At 30.3% G+C, this 11,662-nt stretch overlaps 1 protein-coding gene across 1 annotated transcript in view; it reads left to right on the forward strand.

Moving 5' to 3' along the window:
- ERBB4 (erb-b2 receptor tyrosine kinase 4) overlaps nucleotides 1–11,662 on the forward strand; it is a 1,016,037-nt gene that overhangs the window by 740,218 nt on the left and 264,157 nt on the right. Inside the window, exons 11-12 of the mRNA XM_011358660.2 lie at nucleotides 1,383–1,473; nucleotides 3,606–3,805. Of these exons, the coding sequence (XP_011356962.1) occupies nucleotides 1,383–1,473; nucleotides 3,606–3,805 (291 nt within the window). The remainder of the gene's footprint in view (nucleotides 1–1,382; nucleotides 1,474–3,605; nucleotides 3,806–11,662) is intronic.

Consider the following 11,662-nt stretch of genomic DNA (forward strand, 5'->3'; position numbering starts at 1 on the left):
CTTAAGAAATTACAGGTGCTTTTAGTGGTTTAGAATGCTTTGAGGAACCCAAAAGGCAGTTGTTCTCACCAAAACATAATTTATTTGCAGAGTATATTTCTCCAATTAAGAATAAATTTTAAAGGCAAAATAAAATAAAATGTTTGGAAATGGACTTATTATATTTGGAGATTTCTTCAAGATAGATCTGGAATAACCTTTGAAGAAGAACTCCCGTTCTATGTCATAAAAACCATCTCGAAAGCACCTTTTGATCCCCTTCCATAGCTAGTGTAGAAAAATTTGGACAAGACATTGCTAGCCTTCCTATTGCTAATTAAAATTCAATTTGAATGAAATAACTTGTCACATTTCTTATATTTTTTTTACTTTATTTAATTTTAAATTTGACTCTATGTCTTGATTTTTTTTTAGGGACCCTTACAATGCAATTGAAGCCATAGATCCAGAGAAACTGAATGTCTTTCGGACAGTCCGAGAGATAACAGGTAATTTTTTGAGGTGTTATTGTTGCACTATAAACTATGTGAATTTTAGTGTTTTCTTGAAAATGTTACATAATATTGGAATCTACAACTCATTTTCAAAGTAAATTCTAGATTTAAAAATGTGCATCATTTTAAATGAGGGTATCTTTACTCCCTAGCATTTGTGCACATTTTATCAGCTCATGGAATTTAAAAAATATAATATTCTTGAAATTTTGATGTTGCTGTTTTTGCAAGTATCAACTTGTCTTTGCACCTATGTTTTTCTTTTTACTTTTGCACAAGAAGTATTACTGAGCGTGGGTGTGATGTAGCATTCATTTAGCACATGTTTATTGACCACATAATATGTTCCAAGCTGTTACGGTACATGATATAGCCTCATAGATATGAATTAAACATGGATTTGCTATCAAAGAATATAAGTTCAAATGAGGAAGGTTGGGTATATATGTATGCCTTAGAATGCAAGGTAGACAGACAACTGATGTCATGAGTATATAAAGTGATAAAGGATTTCAGAGAAATTGAAATTATATCTTTCTCTTTAGTTAGACCAAATATTTTTTCTTTTAAAAGAATAAATTATTAAATTAAGAATTTTAAAATATTTGAACATAAACAGTTATATGATTCTATATATCTGAGAAACAAATTCTTGGTGGTCATTATTTTGATATTCATTATCTATTGAGTATTGTAGCCTAGAAACTTTGGATAATAAATTTTGGAAGAAGAAATATGAGATAGAATGCTTCAAAAATAGGGATATTCACTGCTCTTTTTTTCCTATCTTTTAAGACATTTTCATCACATTTCAAGAATAATCAGGATTAAACATTATTATTAAGACAGTGATATTCTGAATTATTTTACCACCCTATTCTTTTGTAGGTTTCTTGAATATACAGTCATGGCCCCCGAACATGACTGACTTCAGTGTTTTTTCTAATCTGGTGACCATTGGTGGAAGAGTACTCTACAGGTAAGTGTATATGTTCAAAGATGCAAGTCTCCCAGATTTCAAGATTAGCATCATGTTTACATTATGTCATAGCTATCAGATTTACCGATTCTAGAAATATTGGGTTTCAACTTTTAATTTCAAATGTAAGCTCAATGAAAAATACCCTGATTGTGCTTAAAGTATTCAGAATACAGTTTGATTTTTCAATCACCTGTCACTTAAAGTGATATTGTTTTGCAGGTATGAATTTCATTATGTGAACCATAAGATTAAACTTTTTTGACATATGTTATCATAATTAAAGGGTAGAATTGGATAACTAAGAAGGGGCATAAATCAGGGGTCCTTAAACCCCAGACCATGGACTGATACCAGTCCATGGCCTGTTAGGAATCAGGCTGCACAGTAGGAGGTGAGCGGTGGGCTAGCAAGTGGAGCTTTATCTGTATTTGCAGCCACTCCCCAGCACTAGCATCACCACCTCAGCTCCACCTCAGATCATCAGGAATTAGATTCTCATAGGAGCACCAGTCCCTGGTGCCAAAAAGACTGGAGACCGCTGGCGTAGGTATATGAGATACTAATGCTGTTTTACCAGGAAGTTCTCATTTTGTCTCTGGTGCTACCATTTGAACCAAGTGTCATAGAGGTGATGTTTCAGGAATTTGTCCACCAAACTACATGCAGTGATGATTATAATAAGCAGAAAAATCAGGGCTCAGAGGATACTGCTCTGAAGTTCTAATGTCAATATTTTTTATTCACATAAAATATTTAGTTAATATTTATTAAACCACTGCTTTTATTTTAGGTTTCATCTATATGAAATTCTTATTTATGAACAGTTAAAACCTGATTTACGTAAGGATTATTTTGATTTAATTTTTCCACTTAAATCTGAAAGATACCTAAAATCAATATTGTCATCAAATAGTCTATAATAATATTTCATAGAAAGTCCATTGAATTTTACAATTAAAACAAGTATATCTGTAAGAAGTTTTAAAAAGTAAAGGAGAAAATGCTTAATAAAAAATGGATAGTTCAGAGATATCATCTATTCAAGTGTTATTTGCAACCAGTTTTACTATCCATTGAATAAGTTGTTATAAATCTGTCAAGGCATTATTATGCTCACAATATAATCAATAACTCAAGGTGGTTGTGATAGGAGCAAAAATTTGAAAGAATGAATTATATCTCAGTTGAGTACACACACATGTTTTAGATATGTATATATTTATATATACACACACACGTGTGTGTATATATATTATTCATGTGTTTATGTATAAAACACATAGAAAAAAATCTGAATATTAACAGCAAACTATATTTGGTTTTATAAATAAATAAAAAGGGGCCACTTTGATCTTCAAATGTAAAATAATGTTTATTAGTTAATTGAAATGTGGGAAGCACATTTATTTTTTAGAGAATTGAAAAGGAATTTAATTACAAAATATGGACTATATTAAATTAAGCTAATTTCTTTGAAAAGTTAGTGTCCACGGTGAAGTTTTTAGCTTTCAGATGTTGTCCCAAGTTGTCCTAGACTTTTGAGTATTTTTTAAAATTTTCAGTTTAATTTCATTCTCTTTAATTTCGAATATCTCCTATCCTTACTTTTATATCCTTCAACTATTACAATTACACTTTTGTTTCTGAATAAATTAAAGCTAAATAGCTATAGTCATTCTCTGCAATATCTACCCTTGGAAAGCTCTCTAAATTTATTAAATAGAGTATAATTAGTGTCTTACTTTGGGTAGATGCAATCATTCCATATACATTTTTTAATTATTTCATCTTAACAAAGGTCTTTACCCTTGAGGAATTTAAGATTTGAGGGTCATAGGGGAAGACAGTGAGCAGATATGTCAATAGTTAATATGCAGACTAAGATAGAGATGTCATAATGTTTGTACTTCTAAAAACAGAACATTTTCCTTTTAGATATTACTTTTAATACCACCATTGTATAACATGTAAAACAAATTATTATTCCGAGCACAAATTTATTGATTCGATCTCTCTTTATGCTCTATTTACATTCTTTTTGGAGTAAAATGTGACATTCTCATTTTACTTCAACAATGAATGTCTTGGCCAGAAAATAGTTATCATTGTTCCATTTTCCCTCTCTTCAGTGGCCTCTCCTTGCTTATCCTCAAGCAACAAGGCATCACTTCACTGCAGTTCCAGTCCCTGAAGGAAATCAGTGCAGGAAATATCTATATTACTGACAACAGCAACCTGTGTTATTATCATACCATTAACTGGACTACACTCTTCAGCACTATCAACCAAAGAATAGTGATCCGGGACAACAGGAAAGCTGAAAACTGTAGTAAGTACATTTCCCAGACATTGAAACATAGAAACTTTAAATGTTTTCTCTCATCCTACATTGGACCAAACAGTTAAAATAACAGTGGATCAGAATTGCTGCCTTCTTTTTCTTAAACCTTAAGAAGAATTGCTATAAAATAATCAGAATAGGTGACTTTTTATAGCATATTGCATGTTTTTATAGTATACTGCATATTTTACAAATCTTGCCTAATCATGAGAACACTCCTGTGGAGATTTGCATTCAATAGGTGTAAGTGGAAACTGGAAACCTAAGTATTTAATAAGCGTTTAGGTAATTCTTTGGATCCAGTCAGTTTGTGGAAAACATGCCATTGAATTTTATGTTTGCTTTCGGTGTATTTGATGTAGAATAACAGAGTATTTGCCTTTTGGGAGTGGTGAAAAAAAATAAAGACATTTTCTTCTGAAATGTGTAAAAATGCTGTTCAAGGAGAAAGTTCATCTCATAAATGTATTTATGTAGGCATGTCACTATCTTTTTTTTCACTTTTTTTGCTACTTATTGATCCACTTCATCATTTCTTTGTTACACAGGAGCAAATGATGTTTTCATGGATATGTGAAACTATGACTAGGCCACTTCTACCTTATACTTTGATATTCTAATGATTAATACTTAAATCTTCTCTGTTTTTCTACTGAGTACTATTTTCTTCTACATCTCACAGGTGCCACTACTATGCATTTAAATGTCTGACTTTCTCATAATAAATATCAAATAAATAAATAGACTCAAAATTCAAACGATCTGTTTACAAATGCATATGCTCATTGTGGATATGGCGAATCAGACCTTTTTTAAAAATCATATCCCTTAAGAAATAATTTTACTCTCAGGGTGTCTTCTTACTTCTTTGTTCTCACCACTAGAACAATCAGAAAGATATGCATACCTATGGTTAATTTCATTTTTTCTATATGTGAATAAATAGTACAGGACATTTTTCAAAAATACAAACTCAAGAGGCCAACGTGATTTAAGTGTACTAAATTAAGTAGTCAGCAAATCAATCTATTTATTAATACCTCACCTTATTTTAAAAAGGATTTAAGGCAGCTTAGGTTAGCAATTTTCATAAAATATAATTTATAATTTTTCAGGAACTCACATCTTAGCTATTTTAGATCTTTACAAATATTTTCTAGAGAAAAGAGATCTATTGCAAAATGAGGTTCCTGTTTTTAGTGGACTTAAATTACTATACATTCTTCTATTCCACAAAAACTCAAGAAGTATAAAATCTTATTATATATCAAAATATACATCTTCCTGAGAATGAGATTTATCCTTCGATTTATCCTTCGATTTAGCCAGGATTATTTTCTTGGTTTTATACCTTTTTGATTCCTAACAGAAAGCTTGCTTTTCTTTTTCTCTAATACTTAAGCTTCTTACCCCACATTACTATATATGTGTTTGTACATTCCCCAGACAGAGTAGATTATTCACAGAAGTAAAATAGAATAATCTTCAAGATTAATTTATAAATATATCCGTAAGTTGACATTATACTCTCCTTTTCTTCCACTTCCTTCAGAAAACATAACAATAGTACTACTAACTTTAAAGATAAGATTAAACGATGAAGCCAAAAAAAAATCTAAAGAAAAAAATAAAAGAATGAGAGAAAAACATTCTTTTTTGATTAATTTAACCACTTTACAAATACCACAAACATTTTTTTATCATTTAGAAATCTGAATAAAAAGCAAATGGGAGAAAGAAAATACAGAAAGAATTTAAATGTAGAAAAACAAGATAGGAAAAAATTATGTAATTGTTCTGTACCTCTTTAAGACTTTTAAACTTTTCAAACAACCAAAATAAAGTAAATAATATCAATAAAATAAAAATTTAACACGTCTTCAACTTTCAATATTATGCCTCTTAGACTGAATTTAGCCATTTTTTAAAACCATGAACATATTTTCTTGTGCATTTAGAGTGGACTTTACAGTGGCAGGAAGAAGCAGTTAGGAGAAACAGTTTTGTGGTGCTATAGTATAAAACTAAGCATATAACTTTTCATTTTTAACACCTTAAAACACTATTTTTGTATGGAATCCATTTCTCAAAATTTAGATTTCAGTCTCACAGTGCATTGGATCCTGCGTTTTCAGAAGTGTAATTGCGCTATAAATTTGACCTCAAAGGTGATGCTCCTGATGTTTACATTGAGACTACAGTGGTTGCCCACGTGTGATTAAAGCTCTTTTATTATCCATAGGATTGTCTGCAAACGGAAAACAAATATTTGCTTTATATTAAATGTACTGTAATATTGCACTTTTAGAGATTCTCTCTTACTATACCATACACGAACAAGATAATACATGAGCACACACACATAGTCGCTACAAGACATATACTTACAGAGACATACAATATACACGTGTATATGCAAATGCATACATAGCACATGCACATGTACACAACCCTAGAACACATACATATGCATACACAGGCATACATGCATGTGTGCATACATACACACACATATACACACATACAATCTCCATAAAATGCTCTGATCTAAATCTGGGTACAGGCTTGGTAACTCAGAAAAAAAAAAAAAGGCAGCCTTGATTTTAACCGTTTTTTGGAGTTCAACATGATTTAAAATAGTAATGACAATAAAGGGAAAACTTTACCTCATCTATAAAGTGTGACAGTGGCTTGAGCAGCCTTATTCTTTTAAGTAAAAAACTTCAAAGCACACTTTATGGTTTGAAGAGATTGAGATGGAAACTCTAGAACATGAAAAGCAAGAACATTTTCTGCCTCCTTTATTTATGTGGTTATGGTACTAACAAAATGACAGTGATGACTGGAAGGAGTTTGAGTAGGTTTATAGAAGTATTTAAAGTTTTTTTAAATATTTAAGCATAAACTTTTAACACCAAAGTATAAACAATGAAAAGATGAATATTATGCCACCTCTTCAGAATCTGTTACATCTGAATTTATACATCTCTATCTTAAAAATGTGTACATATACACTTAAACTCAACACAAATGAGAAAAATTAAATTTATAATTAACTTTTCAAAATAAAAATAAATTTATGTTTCTAATTATAATGCTTTCTTTATCACTGTTAGAAATTAAAATAATAGAAATATTAAAAGAATATATGATTTTGGTATACATAGAGATAAAAATAGTGAAACATTTTCATAAATAAATGCTATCATGCCATGTATATTTAAATACTGTTCAGCCATCTATGTCTTTTACTAAATATATTATAAGCATCTGCCAGATGACAGTATATAAAACTCTTCCCTTACTTTTTATAAAGTATATATTAAAAATATATTAAATAAGTGTCATATTAATAGTAACAATTTATTTTCTATTTTTTATGTTATTAGTACTAAGATAATGTGAATCTTAGTTTATAAACCCCTTTGTACTATGAAAATTTTTTTTAGGCTAACTACTTAGAAGTGGAGTTTTTGTGTAAATGAGGTTACACACAATGTAATAACTGTTAGTATATATTGCTATATCATCTTTCAGAAATACTGGATGAGTTTACATCCTCCTAAACAATGTTCGATAAGGAATATTTGCACTACTCTTTACAACACTGGATATTATCCATGGTTTTAAATTTTGGTGATCTGAAATATAAAAACAGGCCTTTTAAATTTACATTTTTTGGTTGACATTGCACCTCATTTTATATGTCCACTAATCATTTGTATTTCTTAGTCATGAGCTTTTTCATTTGTAATTTGGTAGTTGGTCTTCTTCTGGATTTGAAAGAGCTTACATTAATTTTTTTTTTTTTTTTGTCTCTCCAATGTGTTCTGTATAACTTTCCCTCTTATAGGTAATTTTTTAAAAATTCGTTTTTGATAAACATTTTGTGTTTTTATCTAGTTAAGTAGATGGATTGTTCTTTTTCTTTTCATGTTTATAATCTTGGTATAGTCTTACTATTTTTCTTCTCATATTTTAAAAACTGTGTTGAAAATTTTAATCTATCTGGAAGTTTTGGTATAGCATAATTTCAAAACATTCTTCAGTTGATTAGGATTAGTCTAGTATGATTTATTGAATAATCTTTCTCTTCCCACTGAATTTAGGTGTTTGCAATCTTTCAGTGAAATAGGGAAAAGAAGCCAGACTTTATCTCTCAATATATAGTTTTATTTAAATTCTGTGACTACCCTGTAAAGTATAATTATCCCCATTTTGCAAGAAAAGAATGAATATATAGATGTTCAGAAAGTTAAATAATATTTCTAATAGCTAGAGCTATTAAAAATCATATTTAGGATTTGGACCCACCATCTAATTTCAAAATATGTTCTCTTCATCTTACCATGATCCTTTCCAAAATGAAGAGAAAGTGATTGACTTTCATAGGAAAACCTGCTAATTTACTGAAACATACCCTACATATCATAATATCTGGGAGCACAGTATAGAAACAAATAGCCTGGGTTTTAACCCCAGCAAACTTCTGCTAAATATTTGACCTTTTTATAAGCTATTTAACATCTCTGTACCTTAGTTTTATCATTTGTAAAATAGGGTTAATAATAGTACTCATTTTACTGAATGTCTGGCTCAAAGTGTTATATATATTATATACATACATATATATATAGATATATGTATATATACTAGCTATTATTTTTATACAATTATGTTCTTTACTATTAAAAGTAGATTACATAGTATATGCACACATATAAACATATTATATGATGTGAAGATAAAATATTTACTTAATGAAAATCCTTTTTGAGGAACAAAAAAAATCAAGAATTTTTTGGTTGTAGGCAGAAAAAAAATTTACATTATCCAAGCAATGAATTATAAACTTGCAAGTAGCACATCAATGAGTAGTATACCTAGCAGAAATAAACAGTTATTAACAAGAGCCTAGACATTGAGGAATTTAAAAATGATCTCTTGAAATCTTAAATGGATAAAAAAGTCTATGCTTGACTCCCTTAAATATTTTTTTCTCTTGCAATTAAAACATTTTAAATTGGCTTTATAAGTAACAGACTTAGTGCTTTATAAAAATATCCACAAAACATGAATTTTAATATAGTGGTTCAGGAGACAAATAGTGAGGGAGAACACATTTTCTGTAAAGGAATATAAAAGAAATATAAACATATTTATTTATGATTTTGGTGTTTCTGAAATTGGATAGAAAATTCACCTCATTAAACACGAATTTAGAAAAAGAAAATTGCAAAACTATAGTTAATTACTAATAACTGAACCTTTTGGAGGGCAATAGGATCCAGTTTTACGATGAGTCACTGCATGTCCAGAATTTAATTGCGACAAATAATTGATGAGCAGGGAGTAGAGAGTATCTGACACCAGTGGAAAATAAAACAATGTTTGCTTAACATATTATATTATTTGTTTTTCTCTGGTGACAGTGACAACAACTACGAAATAATAAGCATTTTACAATTTATAACATTAAAACATTACAAAAATTTTTGACTTTTGATAAAATCATAGTATAATTGATATTGTCATTATTATCACTTCTAATATGTTGTATATTATAGAAAAAAATGAGTTTTGATTATAAATTAATGATTACCTTGATTTAAGAAAATATTGCTTAGGTCACTGATTTTCCTACTTTCTCTAAATCCCATATTCTTGCCTTATTTTGTGCATTCCTTTCCCAGCCTATACATTCTTGGGTAAATCTGCATTTCCAAACAAGTGCTGTCAGGTTAGCAAAATCATCCATTGGATCTCATAGCCAATCTCCACTGGAAAATAAATGAACTTTGCCAAACTTTTCAGTAAACCATAGCTCAGTATGAATTGTAAAGTGAATAACTTATAGTGAAGTCAGTATTATTCTAAGTAATCAGAAGACAAGAAATCTTAATTATACTTCTAAGATTTCCTTTCTTTTAATACGCTTTGTAAAAAAAAAAAAAAGTAATGCATTAATACACTATTCTTTGTAAAAAAAAAAAATCAAATAAAATTTCCTTATTGTATTTGAAACAGCCTAATGTCTAATTACTAACAATGCTACAAAATGTGCTCTGTGTTCTTATCGAAAAGGTAATGAGCAGTTACAGTTTCAGAAATGGCACCCCTTCTATTTGTAATCTGAAAATTCTGAAGAATAGAGGGCCTCTCAACAATAAAAGCCAGGATTGCTACAGGATTCAGTTTTTATTACAAATGGCAACATTTTAATGACTTGCCTCTAGACCAGTGGTTGAAAATTTTTAAAGCAAAAACTTTAAATTATTGAGAATGCAGAAGTCTGGGCTCCAGTTTCCAGAGATTATGGTTTAGATAGTATTGTGGCTTGTATTACAAAAAAAATATGTTGAAGTCCTAATTCCTGGCATCCATGAATGTGACCTTATATGGAGATAGGGTCTTTGTATATGTAATTAAGATGTGGATGCATTTATACTAGAGTAGAATGGGCCCTTAAACCAATGAGACTCTGTTTTTGTAAGAAGAGAAGACATAAAGAGACAGACATGAACAAAGAGGAGAACATCATGTAAGGATACACACACACAGAGGAGAGACAACTGAGTGATGGCAGAGTCAAAGAATAGCATTAGGTGGCTATAAGCTAAGGAAACCAAGGGTTGCCAGAAACCACCAGAAGCCAGGAGAGAGGGAGAGAGCAGATTCTTCCTCTGAGCCCCTAAGAAGGAAACAGTCAGCTAATAGCTTGATTTTGAAATCCAGAACTGTGAAAGAATAAATTTCTGTGACTTTAAGCCACCCACATTGTGGCATTTTTGTTATGCCAGCCCTAAGAAACTAATACAGATAGTAGTATAACAGTGGTAATTTATACAGAGAGTGAAGACCCAGGAGTCTGCATTTTTAATACATACCAGCTCCCTATGAGGAAGATGCCAGTGGGAAATCCTTTGAGAAATTCTGTTTTACTCTGTCATACCCCCTACTATTCTCCCTGTCATCCTATAGCCACAAATATATTTTAATACACAGTATCGTGGTAATTTCATTTCTTCTTATGAGGGTTTATTCCCTCAAAGAAGATCTATGGTAGGAAAATTCAGATGAGTAACTTAAAGTCATATATTTAATAACAGTTTGGGGAGCTAAAGTTAAGGAATGAACTGAAAGCATTTTATAAATTGTGTTGTTTCTCCTTTTACTAACATTACACACTCAATAAAATAAAGAGGATATTTAATAAAAGTTTACACATTGACTAAAGTGCAACATATTGTACTATTAAATTTTATTTACTTTACAGTTTCAATAACATACTTATGAATTTATTTTACATTTTAAAGTTAATGTGCCTGCCTAAAGATACTTTATAATGTGATCAGTATTCTCAGACTATTTGAGGACTTTCTCATATTTTATTACTGCTGTCACTGCTGCCTGTCATATCCCTCTATCAGAATTTTCTTCCTAGGTCCCACTCAAGTCAGAGATATAGTAACTAGAGCACTTAAGACTGAACAAAGCTTTGAGTAACACCTGTTTAACCTATTTAGTAAGGTAAATAGGTATGTCTTACCACTTATTCTTCCATCCCTACCTCCCCTAACTTTTTGTAGTCTTAACTCATTCTAACATTTTACAAAGACCTACACTATCATCCCCCTTTATATATGTCTGACCTTCCCTACTCATAGGGCTTACTGTTTTTATAATACAGTTTTATAATATTCCCCCCAAGAATGTCCACATCCCCATCCCCAGAATCTGTGAATGTTACTTTATATGGCAAAAGAGACTGTGCAAGTGAGATCAAGTTATTTATTTTAAAATGAGAAGATTAATCTGAATTATTTAGATGTACCCTAAATATAA

Source organism: Pteropus vampyrus, unplaced genomic scaffold (genome assembly GCF_000151845.1).
Source record: "Pteropus vampyrus isolate Shadow unplaced genomic scaffold, Pvam_2.0 Scaffold42, whole genome shotgun sequence".
Taxonomy (NCBI): Eukaryota; Metazoa; Chordata; class Mammalia; order Chiroptera; family Pteropodidae; genus Pteropus; species Pteropus vampyrus.